Source organism: Nerophis lumbriciformis, linkage group LG01 (assembly GCF_033978685.3).
Source record: "Nerophis lumbriciformis linkage group LG01, RoL_Nlum_v2.1, whole genome shotgun sequence".
In the NCBI taxonomy this organism is placed as follows: domain Eukaryota; kingdom Metazoa; phylum Chordata; class Actinopteri; order Syngnathiformes; family Syngnathidae; genus Nerophis; species Nerophis lumbriciformis.
Genome location: NC_084548.2, coordinates 10,577,027 through 10,598,212, shown reverse-complemented (window position 1 = coordinate 10,598,212; position 21,186 = coordinate 10,577,027). Strand labels below are relative to the sequence as shown.

The following is a 21,186-nucleotide window of genomic DNA, read 5'->3' as shown; positions in this document are numbered from 1 at the left end:
TAAGGTCTATTCAGGTGTACTGGAGAGGAGACTACGCCGGATAGTCGAACCTCAGATTCAGGAAGAACAGTGTGGTTTTCGTCCTGGTCGTGGAACTGTGGACCAGCTCTATACTCTCGGCAGGGTCCTTGAGGGTGCATGGGAGTTTGCCCAACCAGTCTACATGTGCTTTGTGGACTTGGAGAAGTCTTTCGACCGTGTCCCTCGGGAAGTCCTGTGGGGAGTGCTCAGAGAGTATGGGGTATCGGACTGTCTGATTTTGGCGGTCCGCTCCCTGTATGATCAGTGCCAGAGCTTGGTCCGCATTGCTGGCAGTAAGTCGGACACGTTTCCAGTGAGGGTTGGACTCCGCCAAGGCTGCCCTTTGTCACCGATTCTGTTCATAACTTTTATGGACAGAATTTCTAGGCGCAGTCAAGGCGTTGAGGGGATCCGGTTTGGTGGCTGCAGGATTAGGTCTCTGCTTTTTGCAGATGATGTGGTCCTGATGGCTTCATCTGGCCAGGATCTTCAGCTCTCGCTGGATCAGTTCGCAGCCGAGTGTGAAGCGACTGGGATGAGAATCAGCACCTCCAAGTCCGAGTCCATGGTTCTCGCCCGGAAAAGGGTGGAGTGCCATCTCCGGGTTGGGGAGGAGACCCTGCCCCAAGTGGAGGAGTTCAAGTACCTCGGAGTCTTGTTCACGAGTGAGGGAAGAGTGGATCGTGAGATCGACAGGCGGATCGGTGCGGCATCTTCAGTAATGCGGACGCTGTATCGATCCGTTGTGGTGAAGATGGAGCTGAGCCGGAAGGCAAAGCTCTCAATTTACCGGTCGATCTACGTTCCCATGCTCACCTATGGTCATGAGCTTTGGGTTATGACCGAAAGGACATGATCACGGGTACAAGCGGCCGAAATGAGTTTCCTCCGCCGGGTGGCGGGTCTCTCCCTTAGTGATAGGGTGAGAAGCTCTGTCATCCGGGAGGAGCTCAAAGTAAAGCCGCTGCTCCTCCACATCGAGAGAAGCCAGATGAGGTGGTTCGGGCATCTCGTCAGGATGCCACCCGATCGCCTCCCTTGGGAGGTGTTTAGGGCACGCCCGACCGGTAGGAGGCCACGGGGAAGACCCAGGACACGTTGGGAAGACTATGTCTCCCGGCTGGCCTGGGAACGCCTCGGGATCCCCCGGGAGGAGCTGGACGAAGTGGCTGGGGAGAGGGAAGTCTGGGCTTCCCTGCTTAGGCTGCTGCCCCCGCGACCCGACCTCGGATAAGCGGAAGAAGATGGATGGATGGATGGATCTTTTTTCATACATTTTCGAAAAAGCTCCACAGAGCCACAAGGGCGGCGCTAAAGAGCCACATGTGTCTCTAGAGCCGCGGGTTGCCGACCCCCGGACTAGACGTATAAGAATTCATGGGATTTAGCGATTAGGAGTGACAGATTGTTTGGTAAACGTATAGCATGTTCTATATGTTATAGTTATTTGAATGGCTCTTACCATAATATGTTACGTTAACATATCAGGCACGTTCTCAGTTGGTTATTTATGCCTCATATAACGTACACTTATTCAGCCTGTTGTTCACTATTCTTTATTTATTTTAAATTGCCTTTCAAATGTCTATTCTTGGTGTTGGGTTTTATCAAATACATTTCCCCCAAAAAATGCAACTTATACTCCAGTGCGACTTATATATGTTTTTTTCCTTCTTTATTATGCATTTTCGGCAGGTGCGACTTATACTCCGAAAAATACGGTACATACATACAATCATGCATTGTATTGATATGTGTTTCACTAAGAATCACTTAGTGGCATTGATACAAAAAATAAAAATGCTTTCGTAGCACCAAGACAGCAATAGACCACTGTGCACAATGTTTATATATATTGGTATGTGTGTAAATCAGTAAGAAGTGCTAAAAGTTTCATATCTTTCTTCATTAGTCGAGATGCCTTTAAGTAAACGTGTTGAAACTCATCCTGCACTGTCATGCACGTCACTGCCTAGTTCCATTTACATCTTTCGAAGGGGTTCACACTTGATGTTTACAGTTGTCAACACTTCAGCGCACGTCGACTACATTGCTCCCGGATATAGAAAACACTGTCGCAACATTTGTGAAGCTTTTTGCGAAGCCTCCAACTAAATTGACACGGTCGTGAAAAAAAAATACGACGGAGCAGTCGGTCAGCTTGTGGAATATCAGATGCTAATAAACGATTTGGACACAGTATATTTTGCAGGCGTCACTAGACATCTTGTTATGTTCGGACACGATTGCAATAGCCATCCAATTTTATTCTGATTAGGAGCCTATCCAAGCTGACTTTTGGTGATATAGGCCAGCGGACTGGGGTATATATAGAAAAATAATCATTCACACCCGCATTCACACCTTTGGAGAATTTAGAGTCTCCAATTAACTTAACATGCATAGTTTTGGAATGTGTGAGGAAGCCATCGCACACAGAAGAAACAAGCATGCAAAGTCCAAACGAAGATTCAACCTCTCAATCTCCTGACTGTGAGGCCAACATGCCAGCCACTGACTACCATAGGCGGCCATCTACATTTCTGCCAGTTAATATACCATATGATTTGTGGCTTTCTGTCTATCTGTGTTAGCCCTGTGATGAGGTGGCGACTTGTCCAGGGTGTACCCCGCCTTCCGCCCGAAAGCAGCTGAGATAGGCTCCAGCACCCCCCGCGACCCCGAAAGGGATAAGCGGTAGAAAATGGATGGATGCTTTGTTATTTTGTACAAACCCCGTTTCCATATGAGTTGGGAAATTGTGTTAGATGTAAATATAAACGGAATACAATGATTTGCAAATCCTTTTCAACCCATATTCAGTTGAATGCACTACAAAGACAACATATTTGATGTTCAAAATCATAAACTTTTTTTTTTTTGTAAATAATAATTAACTTAGAATTTCATGGCTGCAACACGTGCCAAAGTAGTTGGGAAAGGGCATGTTCACCACTGTGTTACATGGCATTTCCTTTTAACAACACTCAGTAAACGTTTTGGGAACTGAGGAGACACATTTTTTAAGCTTCTCAGGTGGAATTCTTTCCCATTCTTGCTTGATGTACAGCTTAAGTTGTTCAACAGTCCGGGGGTGTCCATTGTGGTATTTTAGGCTTCATAATGCGCCACACATTTTCAATGGGAGACAGGTCTGGACTACAGGCAGGCCAGTCTAGTACCCGCACTCTTTTACTATGAGCCACGTTGATGTAACACGTGGCTTGGCATTGTCATGCTGAAATAAGCAGGGGCGTCCATAGTAACGTTGCTTGGATGGCAACATATGTTGCTCCAAAACCTGTATTTACCTTTCAGCATTAATGGCGCCTTCACAGATGTGTAAGTTACCCATGTGTTGGGCACTAATACACCCCCATACCATCACAGATGCTGGCTTTTCAACTTTGCGCCTATAACAATTCGGATGGTTCTTTTCCTCTTTGGTGCGGAGGACACGACGTCCACAGTTTCCAAAAACAATTTGAAATGTGGACTCGTCAGACCACAGAACACTTTTCCACTTTGTATCAGTCCATCTTAGATGAGCTCAGGCCCAGCGAAGCCGACGGCGTTTCTGGGTGTTGTTGATAAACGGTTTTCGCCTTGCATAGGAGAGTTGTAACTTGCACTTACATATGTAGCGACCAACTGTAGTTACTGACAGTGGGTTTCTGAAGTGTTCCTGAGCCCATGTGGTGATATCCTTTACACACTGATGTCACTTGTTGATGCAGTACAGCCCGAGGGATCGAAGGTCACGGGCTTAGCTGCTTACGTGCAGTGATTTCTTCAGATTCTCTGAACCCTTTGATGATATTACGGACCGTAAATGGTGAAATCCCTAAATTCCTTGCAATAGCTGGTTGAGAAAGGGTTTTCTTAAACTGTTCAACAATTTGCTCATGCATTTGTTGACAAAGTGGTGACCCTCGCCCCATCCTTGTTTGTGAATGACTGAGCATTTCATGGAATCTACTTTTATACCCAATCATGTAGGTTTGCACATCTCTCTCTGATAAACAATTTTATATGCATCTAGATACACAGGTTACGATTTGATTCAAAAACGATATCCTTTTATTACAGACCGATTCGATTGGATTCGATTCCGAACGATACGATTCGATTTGACAGTTAATATTCAAGACTCCAAATCCCCAAGCATTATGGCTTTATGGCACTGGCAAAAAAAACAGAACAACAAAATCACATGTCAACAGAGGTGGGTAGAGTAGCCAGAAATTGTACTCAAGTAAGAGTACTGTTACTTTAGAGATTTATTACTCAAGTAAAAGTAAGGAGTAGTCACCCAAATATTTAATTGAGTAAAAGTAAAAAGTATGTTGTGAAAAAACTACTCAAGTACTGAGTAACTGATGAGTAACATACACACTCATATCATATATATATATATATATATATATATATATATATATACATAGATACATATACATTGATATATACAGTATATCATTTATATGTATTTATTTTGCTGTTTTTGTTTACATGTTAAAGGTGTTATTACATGCATGTTTAACACATATAGATTCCTTTCTTTCATGAAGACTAGAATATAAGTTGGTGTATTACCTGATTCTGATGACTTGCGTTGATTGTAATCAGACAGCAGGGATGATAACGTCCACGTTTTCAAATGGAGGAGAAGAAAAGTTCCTCCTTCCTGTCTAATACCACATGAAAGTTTCCAGCTTCCATATTCGTTTTTATATACTTTACAATAAATATATTGGCGTCAAACTCCGTAGCTTGCTAGCTTGTTTGCGCTGGCTTTCGGAGACTCTTGTTTTGAAAGCGCAGGCGCGATGGAGCGGCACTTTTATTGTGAAGACAGGAACGTCCTCATGTGCGGTCAGTCTTTAGGCTTTTGACAGGATGTACGGTTGAAATAAAAAAGTATCTTTTTTCCTTCACACTTTTGATTGATTGATTGGAACTGTTATTATTAGATTGCACAGTACAGTACACATTCCGTACAATTGACCACTAAATGGTAACACCCCAATAAGTTTTTCAACTTGCTTAAGTCACCAGTGACTGCATCTGATTGGTGGAACGAAGTGGAACGTCACCAGTAAGGCAGGCACTATGAAGGTCTGTCTGACAGACCAAAACAAACAAAGCGTGCATTAACAGATCGATAAAAATTAGTAGCGAGTAGCGAGCTGAATGTAGATAAAAGTAGCGGAGTAAAAGTAGCGGAGTAAAAGTAGCGTTCCTTCTCTATAAATATACTTAAGTAAAAGTAAAAGTATGTTGCATTAAAACTACTCTTAGAAGTACAATTTATCCCAAAAGTTACTCAAGTACTTTAACTTTTTAACTTTAAATGTAGCGCGTTACTACCCACCTCTGCATGTCAATATATTTATTTTTAGACATGGACCAAAAAAAGTCTGGCTGAATTGTAGGATGGGAACTCCAGAGGTAAAAGTAGCACAGAATAGTAACAACAAAGTGCAATATTTCCGCCTGAGCATAGTTTTGAACACTAGAGGTAGGTAACAAAGATTCAATATTTCAACCTGCTGGCAGTGTACGTCAACGATGCTCGACACAATTTACAAATAGCATGGCTTCTGTCGAGCTTCCCTTCCTTCTTATAAAACCCAAAAACTTTCCACACTTTGGATTTCTGTCTCCCCGATGCGTTGCAAATCTTTCTCGGTCCATTATCACCTTCGGTCAGACTGACGCTTTCGTTCTCCTCCTTCATTTTCCGTGTTGTCCCTTGTTTATCACTCGTGCTAATACTAGCTAGGCGGCTACCGCGTTTGGCGAGTAGCTTCAGCTCTCGCGTTGTTTTAGAGACGCTGGCGCTTATTGTAATCTAGCCAACCCATGCAAAGTCTCGCGATAACCGATCCATGACTCTATAACCGATTCAGCTAGGAATTCATTAATTATTCGCATTGATTGAGGAGTCTGCTACCGATGCAGCCTAATCGCTCACTTGTTGAATCGAATACTCGGTCGCATCGGTTTATCGTTCACAACCCTACAATCATGGCACCCACCTGTTCCCAATTTGCCTGTTCACCTGTGGGATGTTCCAAATAAGTGTTTGATGAGCATTCCTCAACTTTATCAGTATTTATTGCCACCTTTCCCAACTTCTTTGTCACGTGTTGCTGGCATCAAATTCAAAAGTTAATGATTATTTGCAAAAAAAAAAAAAAGTTTATCAGTTTGAACATCAAATATGTTGTCTTTGTAGCTTATTCAACTGAATATGGGTTGAAAATGATTTGCTAATCATTGTATTCCGTTTATATTTACATCTTACATAACTGTCAGTACACTCGATATGGAAGCGTTAAAAACTACAACATGGAAGAAGATGCAGTCGAAGTGAAGGCACGTTAATGAGACTGCCCACAAAACTGTGCATCCTAAAGAGACGGTCATGTTAAATGTTATGTAGACTACAAGGGAGTGTTTTAAATCTACAAAACAATCTTAATATGACCACTTTAAGGCTCATGCAGGAGTGAAGGTGTACAATTTGGTGCTAATCCAAACTGTGACTTGCCAGGCTTAGCAGAGGTCTGAGCTTCACTGAGCCCCCATTCCAGTTTGTGTTAGGTTCATTCATTTTTCGCAGCACACTCTTAGCGCCATACACTATACACTTGACTAGCCTCTGCTTGTTTAAGTGAGAGAAAAAAGTGGTTTTCTCAGTGTGTGAGTCTGCTTGGACTATGCACACACACACACTCAGACACAGACAGGGCTGTGGCTCGCCACCAGAGATGCTTCGGCAGGCTCAATTAGACTGAAAATTGAGTGGTTCAGCGGTGCAGCCAACAACCAGAATGTGGAATTGATCTGGTTGGCTTGATCAAGGCAGCCAGCAGCACAGCAGTGAAAGACACTGATAGCTAATTGCGAGGATGAACCCATATGGAGGCGCTTGGATACAACTGTACTTTGACAGGTGAAACAGATCTGTTTGTTCAGACATAAACACAGACCCGTTTTAAATCAAAGAGCTTTTACCATTGAGCTGGAGGATATTCCTGCTAGACAGGCTCCCCCCGGTGAAACCACAAGTGACTTCCCGAGGAATGATGATGTGAGAATGACACTGCGTGCGGTCCACTGCCCTTCTCCTGCTTGGATCGTCTTGGTGCCCTGTAAGGGAGAAATGCCATTTTGAGTTAGATATTCAAAAGTTTGGGTCGTTTCACACCTGGAAGGGCCAATCAAAATCTCTAAGGTCACTGAAGAAACTGAAAGGGACTTTTATTGCCTTCTAAAGGGCAAATGTTCCGTTATCACTGAGCAATGACACAGTACTTTGCAAACAACATTAGCCTGCAAAACCAAAGGAACGGGAGGTCAACTCACACATATCACATGTTTTATCCGTACACAATAGAACAGAGGATTTCTGAGCGCAAACAAGGCTTTCTGAAAAAGACGTGTTTCAAGAGTCTAACTAAAACTTGGAGGCCAAGATGTTTGACAACAGTAAGATACAGCTATGGTCAGAAAGTTACATAAAATACTCACTTGACGCATGAAAAAGAAAAGAAGAGAGAGAAACATAATTTAAAGGTCTACTGAAATGCGATTTTCTTATTTAAACGGGGATAGCAGGTCCATTCTATGTGTCATACTTGATCATTTCGCGATATTGCCATATTTTTGCTGAAAGGATTTAGTAGAGAACATCGACGATAAAGTTCGCAACTTTTGGTGGCTGATAAAAAAGCCTTGCCTGTACCGGAAGTAGCAGACGAGTAGCGTGACGTCACAGGTTGTGGAGCTCCTCACATCTGCACATTGTTTACAATCATGGCCACCAGCAGCGAGAGCGATTCGGACCGAGAAAGCGACGGTTTCCCCATTAATTTGAGCGAGGATGAACGATTTGTGGATGAGGAAAGTGAGAGTGAAGGACTAGAGGGCAGTGGGGGAAGATGCTGTGAGAGGCAGGTGGGACCTGATATTCAGCTGGTAATGACTAAAACAGTAAATAAACACAAGATATATATATACTCTATTAGCCACAACACAACCAGGCTTATATTTAATATGCCACAAATTAATCCCGCATAACAAACACCTCCCCCCTCCCGTCCATATAACCCGCCAATACAACTCAAACACCTGCACAACACACTCAATCCCACAGCCCAAAATACCGTTCACCTCCCCAAAGTTCATACAGCACATATTTCCCCAAAGTCCCCAAAGTTACGTACGTGACATGCACATAGCGGCACGCACGTACGGGCAAGCGATCAAATGTTTGGAAGCCGCAGCTTACTCACGGTACCGTGTCTGCGCATCCAACTCAAAGTCCTCCTGGAAAGAGTCTCTGTTGTCCCAGTTCTCCACAGGCCAATGGTAAAGCTTGACTGTCATCTTTCGGGAATGTAAACAATGAAACACCGGCTGTGTTTGTGTTGCTGCAGCCACCTGCCGCAATACACAGCTTCCCACCTACAGCTTGCTTCTTTGCTGTCTCCATTGTTCATTGAACAAATTGCAAAAGATTCACCAACACAGATGTCCAGAACACTGTGGAATTTTGCGATGAAAACAGACGACTTAATAGCTGGCCACCATGCTGTCCCAAAATGTCCTCTACAATCCGTGACGTCAGTGCCGGCGTCATCATACCGAGAAATTTTCAGCAGGAGATTTTCTCATTGCCATCCCACTGGGTTGAGTTTTTCCTTGCCCTGATGTGGGATCTGAACCGAGGATGTCGTTGTGGCTTGCGCAGCCCTTTGAGACACTCGTGATTTAGGGCTATATAAATAAACATTGATTGATTGATTGAATTTTCTTGTTTTAACTTTCTTAGAGGCTCTTTTTGCATTGCTCTCCACAATTTAAACAATGGAAGTGATTAACTGATCTCTCAATGAAATTGACAAGATCTTCTCGGGTTTGGGGTAACCTGCCTGTTCTGACGGAACGATTGTTGCGAGACACAGGATGGACTCTTGGGAGAAGTGGGGAGCCCCGTGCCTGGCGACCCTTTCAGTTGAGGACGTTGAAGATATCTACCTATTCGGGATCATGATAAGACATCTGTTGAATGGAGTAAACGTTGCATGGTGTATCGACAAATTGGAAGATGCTGGCAGCCGGTCAAGGTACCCCAAAGCTGCCACAAATGATTGAAGGATGGCCAGAGCTGTGGGCACTCAAACTTCTGTGATGTTGGACTAAATCGCAAACTGGATAACATTTTGGAGACGGCGTCTGCTCTGCATGGCGAACTATGAAGAATTTCAGGACCAGAAATGCATAATTAGAGTAAAAAGTTCAAATGTGTTTTTGCTCGGTCAAACACAAACATTCTAATCTGGATTGTTTTCCCTGGCTGGAACGACCAGGCAAGGTTTTTGCTTCGAGATCTCTGCGCTGCTGACTTGTCTCCACTAAAGATGATCTCCTGCTGGCCCCACTATGGACTGGACTCTCACACTATTATGTTAGATCCACTATGGACTGGACTCTCACACTATTATGTTAGATCCACTATGGACTGGACTCTCACACTATTATGTTAGATCCACTATGGACTGGACTCTCACACTATTATGTTAGATCCACTATGGACTGGACTCTCACACTATTAAGTTAGATCCACTATGGACTGGACTCTCACAATATTATGCTAGACCCACTCGACGTCCATTGCACCGGTCGCCCATTGGGTTGAGTGTTTTCTTGCCCTGATATGGGATCTGAGCCGAAGATGTTGTTGTGGCTTGTGCAGCCCTTTGAGACACTCGTGATTTAGGGCTATATAAGTAAACTTTGATTGATGATTGATTGATTTGAGATTTCCCAAAAAGAGCAGTGCTGCAAAGACGGTACAAATTCCTTCCCTGTCTTTCATGGACAGTCATCTTTTGGTTGTTGACTTTTGTTGGAGTGACTGGCTATGTTATCGCGATAACAATCTGCGAGTGCAACAAGATCACAAAACACAGCCACTTTTCAGGCTTACACAAACGTGCAAAATACATCCACGGAAAATACACACCACACACACACCCCAACCCCCACATCCCACCCTTTTGTCGTTTCACCCCACGGGTTATGACAGAAAACAAAGCAGCACTATTGATGGCGGCAGCTTCGGGCCGTATGGCCGTCTCCTCACCCCTCAAATCTTGAGTTGTATGTCATAATATATATATGTGTGTAAGTATTTTACTGGTCCCAAACTAAGTCCCCGCCCCATAGCAGTTTAGTTTGGGACTTGCTTTTTTCCCTTGTCTTCTTCCCCCTATGCTTACCATATTCCTACCTTTTGTACAGGGGGCCGCCCCAGTGGATACCAAATCTTTGTTCCCGTTCTGTCTATTCTGCAACTGTATGTCTGTTCTTGGACGGGTTTGTACTGAAAATGTAATTTTGTTGTACTTTATAAGTGCAATGACAATAAACTTCTATCCATCCATTTCACACGTTTTTCCCCAAACGGCAGATCCCAAGATTATCCGTTCAAAGAATTCTGGTTGGTTTTTTGGATGTGTCGTTCCTCTAAAGACCTAAACTGTCAATACGAGGTGAAAGGAAGTTGGATAGAATGTTCGGAAACAACAAAACTGTAAAACTGCTGCAACACCAGTTTTACATCACCATGGACTGAGAGGGTGTCGACCAAGCAAGAAGTACGTACTCGGAAATAGGGATGATACTCGAAACCGATTTTCCCGGTTGTTCGATAAGAAAAGAACCGAGCCCTCGGACTGGAATCCCTTTTTGAGAACCGGTACCCGTTATAGAGACCACTATAGTAAAGAAAAAGAGTTGGTTCTTTATTCGAATCCCTCGGAACGAATCCCGTCCCGACCAGAAATGCTCCGTGTGACATCACAAGAAATGACGTCAAGTAGCTCAGTCATTAGGCGCAGATAGCGAAAGCAGGAAAAAAATGGACCGGAAAAAGCGCTCCAAGGTGTAATAAAGTTCAAAACAAAAAGGTATAATCCAATGAATAACTTTACTGAGAGATTTGAGCAGGGTACAAACACATGACGAACACTTTTACGACCAACCGGAAACATAGCAACCAGGCTAGCAACGCACCTCCTTTACGGCAGCTGTCGCAACGTTCTTAAAGCAACCGCAGCACATACATATACATACAACATATATCTCCCTTTTTTAACTTTTGTTTTTCTTTCCTAGTAAACAAAACAAAATCACACTGTATATGTGTTGTCTGTCTAATTATAAATAATGCAGACGAGGCGTGTTGGCTGAGTTCTTGACGTTTACTTTCACAGCGTGCTCATAACCTCATTCTTAGCTGCCGGCGTGGCGACATGCAACAACACTTTTCGGGGCTACCGCGCATGCTCGGCACTCCCGTTGCATGCTGGGTAGTGTAGTTGTTATATTCCCTAGCTCATAACATCACATCTTTCCCCCTATAAAGAAATAATGTTAACTCAATAAAGTGTATTTCTTTTTTTAGCTTTAACTTTTCATTTTTTAGCACTGTAACCACATTTGCAAACAACTTTTCTCTTCATAGAATTTTCTTTAAAGAAATAAAGTGCAAAAATGTCAAAGCATCACAACAAACAGTTATGTCAAATAGCACCAGAAGTGCAGTTTTTGGAGAGCTGTATTATTTTCAGTTTTGTGCCCAAAGGACTGATTTTATTTAACACTATATTATTATTTATACACCTATAGTGATCACAGAGACAGGTTGTTTTTGTGTTACTGTATATATTTGTTTTTCTGAAAAATCCCACTTAATATACTTTGGGTAACAACAGTCAATATTTATTTATTTTATTTTATTTTTTTAGGGGGGTAACAGTCAATATTTATTTATTTATTAGATTTAATTTTTTTCTTATATAATAAATGTAAGCTAGTGTTAAACCAAATATTGTGTGTTTTTTTTCCATATACAACAACCTATCTGGACTCGATAAGAGAATCGATAAGGAATCGGTTCAATAAGAGGATTCGATAATAGGCTCGAACTCGATAATTTCTTATCAAACATCATCCCTACTCGGAAACATACATCTGTTTTTTACAGTAATCAATAATATAATTATAATAAACCATACAAACCATCGTAAATCGGAGATACAAGATTTTCTTCAGAAAGCAACGATATACGCTTATGACAAAGGACACAACACATTGTTATACGTTAGACAAAGCGACTACACCAATAAAAAACTGACAAAGGACAAAGTTAATAGTAACAACAACAAAAAATCAGTTAAAGACATATCCTCAGATGTGAAAACCTTTCATATATATGCTTTTACTTGATTGGAAGATGGAGCCAAAGTGAACATGCTAAAGGGGGAAACCTTGGCTTAGAAGACCTAAAGCAGGATCGATACATGGTCACAAGCCTGGCAGGGTTAATTATCAATGGAGAATGAGCAGAGAATTGTAAATGTAGAAAGCCGACTGACACTGATTGATGCTTCATGTTGCCTGGCTGAGTAATCCATGTCATTTCCGCAGTAGAGCAAAGTAATACATGCAAGGACTGCATTTTGCGTTCCTGGAGGTGGTAACACATCATTACAGATCCTATAATAGTTTGACCAGTGGCAGGATCAATTCAATTCTGAAACATCTCGAACACCATCAGTCCCACAAACAGTCTTATGCCATCATTTTTTGTAGCCCAGCTGACAGTTTGGTGTCATTGTCTGAGGCAAATATGTACTCCAGAGTGAGCAGAGAATTATGATTGATCATACCATACAGCCTCATTTGAGTGCGTGGAGAAAATGAAAGCTTTTTGAACAGCACTTAATCGATAGAACAATGTCAATAGGCTTGTTTAGTTATATGGAGAACACTTAATACAATTTAGAGCCGACAGAAGGATGTTTTAAGTCCATTAGCTTCCTAACCTTGGCTCATCCAGACATGCTCAAATGATCTGCTCAAACGATGGCGAAGTCGCTTAATGGTTTGCAAAGACGTTTTGGACACCCCTTCAAGGATGCTTTCACATTATATTGTAAATGGCATATGGAATTCATAGCAAATGGTAGGTGTTTTGGAGAGGTGGCATCAGAAGCGTACTCCAACTGTTTCAGAGGCAGAATTCAACAACAAACTGATAATGGGCGCCTGCTAAACGAATAATAGACGCCCAGTGTTGCCATGAACACCGAAGGCAGTTGTGCAGATTAATGGCTGAGGTGTCTGCCTTCCCAAATCATCGCCTTCATCATCCATCAGCCTTTACCGCCTTCCCACTCAGCACTGTGCAATTGTTTGAGTTCTATTTCCCCCGAATTGCTGTTGTGAGGACATTACTTCTGCTTAAATATCTCTCATCCATAATATAACCATGGAGACGCAAAACCTTCATGACTCACTGTGGGCCCTTTCACTTCATTTCTTTTGTGCACAGTATTGTTTTGGTGATGGATGGAATCAGGCGGTAAAGCCTGCAAAGGATGCAATATGATGAAGCACTATTTGCTCAATAAAACAAATGGATTAATAATGAATCCAATTACAATACCGATTTCGTCCTTTAATAATTCTATATCAGGGGTCGGCAACCCGCGGCTCCGGAGCCGCATGCGGCTCTTTGATCACTCTGATGCGGCTCAGCAGCTTACTTGCTGAACCCCCCAATTTTCCCGTGAGACTTCCGGATTTAAGTGCCTCTCGCAGGAAACTCCCAGGATTAATATTCAACGATTTTCACCCTTACAGCTATAATAAGGGCGTGCCATGACGGTATAACATTTGGCGCTCTCTACAATCTGTATTTACAGCGTGCCAGCCCAACACTGATTATACAATATACATCTTCTGGTTGCACACGTACGTGACAGCAAGGCATACTTTGTCAACAGCCACACAGGTTACACTGACGGTGACCATATAAAACAACTTCAACACACTAATAATGCGCCACACTGTGAACCCACACCAAACAAGAATGACAAACACATTTCGGGAGAACATCTGCACAGTAACACAACATAAACACAACAGAACAAACACCCAGAATCCCATGCAGCCCTGACTCTTCCGGGCTACATTATACACCCCTGCTATCACTAAACCCCGCCCCCACCCCAACCCTGCTCCCTCACACATCAACCCCCCCCTCCCCTCCCCCTCTGTGCGTCGGTTGAGGTGGGCGGGGTTTGGTAGCGGGGGTGTATAATGTATCCCGGAAGAGTTAGGGCTGCATGGGATTCTGGGTATTTGTCCTGTTGTGTTTATGTTGTGTTACTGTGCAGATGTTCTCCCGAAATGTGTTTGTCATTCTTGTTTGGTGTGGGTTCACAGTGTGGCGCATTATTAGTATGAGTGTTATAGTTTTTTTTTATACCCCCACAGTCAGTGTAACCTGCGTGGTTGTTGACCAAGTATGCCTTGCTGTCATCTACGTGAGCAAGCGGAAACACCATACAACGTGTGGCTGATCAGGCACGCTGGTTGTAGTGGGCGCTATATGCTGTACCATCACGGCACGCATGACGCTGACAAGCGCCATTCATTTAAAACCCGCATGCCGCACCAGCTTGCAAATTCCATATAAAGGTGTGGGCAGCGTGTCTGAGACCCCTGGTTTATACATAGCACAAAGCAAAAAGAAAACTTTGTATGCAGTGTTATTTCATTTAAAATTTCAAAAAAATTTTGCGGCTCCCATTCTTTTCTATAATTTGCGAAATTGGTCAAAATGGCTCTTTGACTGGTAAAGGTTGCTGACCCCTGTTCTATATTAACTATATTGCCCCATAAAAGATTTAATAGCCACAACTAACCAGGTTGGCATGGATGTCTTCATAACTGTCACACGATCAGCCCAAAATGACAAAATCTAGCAAAGAGATGAGAGCTAACATGTCAAGTCACCGCATCGTTGACACCATGTTGGGAACAGAAACTATTTCAGAGTAAACCAACAGCGCCTCTCATATATGTAGGTATTGTTGACGAACCCCAAGATGCAGAGATGGCAGGCTTGTTGCAGGAAAACATGACTTTTGATCTCAAAAATAAAATGCAGGAACACAGGAATCAGGAACCAGGAAACAGGCAAACTGGAAACAGCTAACAGGAACCAGCATACGGGAAATGGCAAACAAGAGACAAGGAACCAGGGAGAACAGCAAACAGTCCACAGCATACAATACCCCAGCACTGACTGAAGGGCGAGGCAGGTATAAATAGTAGCCTGATTGGCAATGGCCAGCAGGTGTGCCAGACTGCCAATCATGTAAAGGTGAGGGAAACAAGTGCTCAGGGAGACGTGCAGAAAAAGAAACCAAAATAAGAGCGCTGACAGGAAATAAAACACAAGCAGAGGAAAAACCAAACCAAACTGTCAGTGACAAGCCTGACAATTTATATTTTTTGTTATCACATTTTCAATATCAGGGAGCTAACACTTGCAATGAAAAAGGATATTGCATGTCTTCAGTTTTACTTTAAGTGCTTTGACCTTTTCCGTCAGAGCCATTATTTGTTTTTGTTGTTTGCCTATGACTGACACCTATTCTGATAAATAGTCCAATCTTTTTTTTTTTAAGTTCCTCCACTTCTTCTGAGGTCATGTTCTTTTTGGGTGGCATGGCATTTAGATGTATAACTGGAGTTTATCGAATACAAATAGCGATTGAACCTGCTGCCAGTGGTGCTATGGATCGATTAGCTCGGATGCTAGCGGGCCTTGTCGCTCCTGGTAGTAAGTAGTAGCTAACTGCTGTCCGGGCTGTGTGGCCGGTAGATGGTGCGGGTGTTGTTGGCGGTTTTGTAATTGGGTTCAATGGCGGTGAGTTGGTATCGGGGAGCTTGCCGGGCCGAATGGCTGCTATCGCCTGCCGGTGTTGGTGTTGTGGACGGGCTCGATGGCATTCGCATAACTTTTTCTTTATTGTTTGCCATCTTTCTAACAACCATTGAAAACACTTTTTTACCAAGCGGATTTCTTTCTTGCCAGGTCACTGGTATCCTTGAGTGACAGGAAGAACATTTCTGACATGCTTTGTTAGAAGTTTTGTGGCGTCACCCGAAGGATAGGATAGGATAGGTCTTTATTGTCATTGCACCAGTACAACAAAACTTTGTTTTCAGCACAACCCCGTTCAAGATTAGACAAACAAACAGTGTACAGGGTTACAGAACAGGAACGATGAGTAAAAAATTATAATCTAGACTGGGCTTTTAAGGGGGCCCAGTCTGGAGTGGGAAAAAACCTCCATAGCAAAGCTCATATACATATTACAACATACATCTCGAGATATCTAGCAACAGAGGGAAGGGAGTGCGGGGTCATGATGGTGGGCCGCAGCTCTCAGGCGCTGACCATCCTTTCATCACCCTTATGGGATTTGCGTCGAGGGCGTTGGATTGGGGGGGAGGGGGGTGTATGTATGTGTGTGGCGTATGTTTTTGTGGATGCATGTTTGTGTGTAAGCCTGCAGTGTGTGTCTATTCCGCGGCCTTGCTGCCGTGCAGTCGCTAGTCCAAAGTCAACAACAACAGGTGTGTGTCCATGAGAGACAAGAAGGGAGTTTGTTGTGTCCTTCCGGAGAGTCTCGAAGCCAGGGAAACAATCCAAGTTAGAATGTTTTGTATACGAGTGAAAATAAAATGGGCTTTTCACTCTAAATTGTCTATGACTGGTCCTCAAACCTGCGGGGCGGACAGTCCGATGTGATCCAAAATCACAAGAGTGTCCACAGTTCTTCCCGCATCCTCCAATCATTTGTGGCAGCTTTGGGGTACTTTGAAGACTCTTCTATATATATATATATATATATATATATATATATATATATATATATATATATTTATATATATATATATATATATATATATATATATATATATATATATATATATGTATATATATATATATTAGGGCTGCAACTAACGATTAATTTGATCATCGATTAATCTGTCGATTATTACTTCGATTAATCGATCAATAATCGGATAAAAGAGACAAACTACATTTCTATCCTTTCCAGTATTTTATTGGAAAAAAAACAGCATACCGGCACCATACCTATTTTGATATTTTTTTCTCAGCTGTTTGTACATGTTGCAGTTTAGAAATAAAGGTTTATTTAAAAAATTAAATAATAAAAAATACGAAAATAATTTAAATAAATAAATAAATTGCCTCTGCGCATGCGCATAGCATAGATCCAACGAATCAATGACTAAATTAATCGCCAACTATTTTTATAATCGATTTTAATCGATTAGTTGTTGCAGCCCTAATATATATATATATATATATATATATATATATATATATATTAGGGCTGCATATATATATATATATATATATATATATATATATATATGTATATATATATATATTATATATATATTAGTAGTGACGGTCTATATGTATATATATATATATATATATATATATATATATATATATATATATATATATATATATATATATATATATTAGTAGTGACGGTCTATATGTATATATATATATATATATATATATATATATATATATATATATATATATATATTAGTAGTGACGGTCTATATGTATATATATATATATATATATATATATATATATATATATATATATATATATATACCGTAGTGACGGTCTATATGTATATATATATATATATATATATATATATATATATATATATATATATATATATATATATATATATATATATATATATATATATACGGTCTATATGTATATATATATATATATATATATATATATATATATATACATATAGACCGTCACTACGGGGGCCAAAATTCAAAGCACACTTTAGATCACAGGCCCAGCAAGATTAGCAGCCTTGTTGTCGTTACAATTATTACGTTTGGCTCGGTTTTCATGCATCTTTAATGTGCTATTTTGTACGGAATGGGTTTGGAATAGATAAACTGGTGTCATCTTTATTTGAATACAATTAAATCATTGCCACTTTTGCGGGTAATCTGACACACTTCAATGGTTATTGCTATGCATCCTATTAAATGTAATGTGGCCTCCAGTGTTAAACGTATCACATAGGACATACGATTTTGATGATGGAGAATGTATAGGCTTATCCTTTGATGAAATCCACCATGTTGAATTTCATATGGTCCCGTGGGCCGGATGAAATACCGCCCCGGGCAATGTGCTCTATACCCTCAATATAATCGGAACCGTCTTTCTGAGACTTATTCCAGTAGAAATAAATACTATATCTTATATTTGGGTCATACATACGGTAAAACTCATACACCTTAGAGCAGCTTTTTCTTTCCTGCAGCTTTTTTGCTGCACCTGAACAAAGTTACTGCCAACATTGCATTGTTGCATTGTATTAATTGCATTCAATGCCACCCTACGACCCGCCCCTCTTTGATGCTCCGCAGGCAGTTCTTGAGGTTAAGGCCACGACAAACCACCGATTTACTGGCCCAAGAACAAACGGCAGCAAGCACCAGGGGGGTTTCAAACTAGTCTGAAATAATCAATTCCTCCTGCCTCCTTCTTCCAGGCCACTGACCTTTCAGACTAAGCAGATTCTCCCTCTCAACTCAGGGCTAAAGGCTAGGTTGATAAAATGAGGCCTTTATGCGACACAAACCCGCTTTCAATAAGACAAAGTAGTGTATACGTGCACCCTTTGGGGAGGTCCCCAAGAAAGAATGAATCGTTAGGTACATTTCAGTGATAATTCATTTCACTTGAGGCAGCTTCCAGTAGGGTTCTCTCTCTGCTCTCCCATGCTGCAGCACACAGTCTCTCCAGGGCTTATCAGCCTACCGCAGATAGGAGCAATGTAATATTCGGAGAAAGTCGCCTATTTCTACTGTGGAGAGGCAGATATATGCCTTCTGTTTGCTCGTGTGCATGAGTGCATGCTCATCCGAGTGTGTTGACAGAGCGAGTAGGAAGGCTATGGACACAATCCTCAGCAAAAAAATAAAATGATTCCACTTTCCCCTCGGACCGCATATGAGTGATTGTAAAATAGACATTGGAAAGAATGTGCGAGCAGTAGATCGCTTCAGTATGACGTTCAGGATGTTGCACAAGGCAACTTTCCACCCGTAAAGACAGTGTTATTATGAACTACAGAAGGGAAGGACTTCATATGGCCCCAATCCTGGGTGGATTTTGCGTGAGAGGAAGAGGGGGGGTTTGTGATGATCCGTTGCCTGGATCATAGTTGATTCACTTGTTGTTTAAGTTCGGTTTCAGCACCCCTGTTTTGTGTCTTAGTTGCCATGACGGCAGATGTTTTTTTGGTTGTTTTTTTTGTCTTGTCCAGCTTCTCAGGCAAATCATATAGTAGATGTACAAACCCCGTTTCCATATGAGTTGGGAAATTGTGTTAGATGTAAATATAAACGGAATACAATGATTTGCAAATCATTTTCAACCCATATTCAGTTGAATATGCTACAAAGACAACATATTTGATGTTCAAACTGATAAACATTTTTTTTTGTTGCAAAAAATCATGAATTTTAGAATTTGATGCCAGCAACATGTGACAAAGAAGTTGGGAAAGGTGGCAATAAATACTGATAAAGTTGAGGAATGCTCATCAAACACTTATTTGGAACATCCCACAGGTGTGCAGGCTAATTGGGAACAGGTGGTTGCATGACTGGGTATAAAAGTAGATTCCATGAAATGCTCAGTCATTCACAAACAAGGATGGGGCGAGGGTCACCACTTTGTCAACAAATGCGTGAGCAAATTGTTGAACAGTTTAAGAAAAACCTTTCTCAACCAGCTATTGCAGGGAATTTAGAGATTTCACCATCTACGGTCCGTAATACCATCAAAGGGTTCAGAGAATCTGGAGAAATCACAGCACGTAAGCAGCTAAGCCCGTGACCTTCGATCCCTCAGGCTGTACTGCAAAAACAAGAGACATCAGTGTGTAAAGGATATCACCACATGGGCTCAGGAACACTTCAAAAACCCACTGTCAGTAGCTACAGTTGGTCGTTACATCTGTAAGTGCAAGTTAAAACTCTCCTATGCAAGGCGAAAACCGTTTATCAACAACACCCAGAAACGCCGTCGGCTTCGCTGGGCCTGAGCTCTTCTAAGATGGACTGATACAAAGTGGAAAAGTGTTCTGTGGTCTGACGAGTCCACATTTCAAATTGTGAACTGTGGACGTCGTGTCCTCCGGACCAAAGAGGAAAAGAACCATCGGGATTGTTATAGGCTTAAAGTGTAAAAGCCAGCATCTGTTATGGTATGGGGGTGTATTAGTGCCCAAGACATGGGTAACTTACACATCTGTGAAGGCGCCATTAATGCTGAAAGGTACATACAGGTTTTGGAGCAACATATGTTGCCATCCAAGCAACATTACCATGGAAGCCCCTGCTTATTTCAGCAAGACAATGCCAAGCCACGTGTTACATCAACGTGGCTTCATAGTAAAAGAGTGCGGGTACTAGACTGGCCTGCCTGTAGTCCAGACCTGTCTCCCATTGAAAATGTGTGGCGCATTATGAAGCCTAAAATACCACAACGGAGACCCCCGGACTGTTGAACAACTTAAGCTGTACATCAAGCAAGAATGGGAAAGAATTCCACCTGAGAAGCTTAAAAAATGTGTCTCCTCAGTTCCCAAACGTTTATTGAGTGTTGTTAAAAGGAAAGGCCATGTAACACAGTGGTGAACATGCCCTTTCCCAACTACTTTGGCACGTGTTGCAGCCATGAAATTCTAAGTTAATTATTATTTGCAAAAAATAAAATAAAGTTTATGAGTTTAAACATCAAATATGTTGTCTTTGTTATGCATTCAATTGAATATGGGTTGAAAAGGATTTGCAGATCATTGTTTTCCGTTTATATTTACATCTAACACAATTTCCCAACTTATATGGAAACGGGGTTTGTAGATGCCCATATCGGCTGTTCAGATTTACTTTACAAAAGAGAAGTGTGGGATTATTTACTTAATTTAAGAATATTTTTCAACATATTGAGCAAAAAGGTCTCTTTTTTTTCTTTTCTACCAAGAAAAGTGCACTTGTTATTAGTGAGAATATACTTATTTTAAAGGGGAACATTATCACCAGACCTATGTAAGCGTCAATATATACCTTGATGTTGCAGAAAAAAGACCATATATTTTTTTAACCGATTTCCGAACTCTAAATGGG

The 21,186-nt window shown here is 41.6% G+C and overlaps 1 protein-coding gene across 2 annotated transcripts in view; it reads right to left on the bottom strand.

Moving 5' to 3' along the window:
- nphp4 (nephronophthisis 4) overlaps window positions 1-21,186 on the bottom strand; it is a 462,240-nt gene that overhangs the window by 73,683 nt on the left and 367,371 nt on the right. For both annotated transcript variants that reach the window (XM_061974673.1, XM_061974681.1), the window contains exon 18: window positions 7,042-7,176. In XM_061974673.1, coding sequence (XP_061830657.1) covers window positions 7,042-7,176 — 135 coding nt within the window. The remainder of the gene's footprint in view (window positions 1-7,041; window positions 7,177-21,186) is intronic.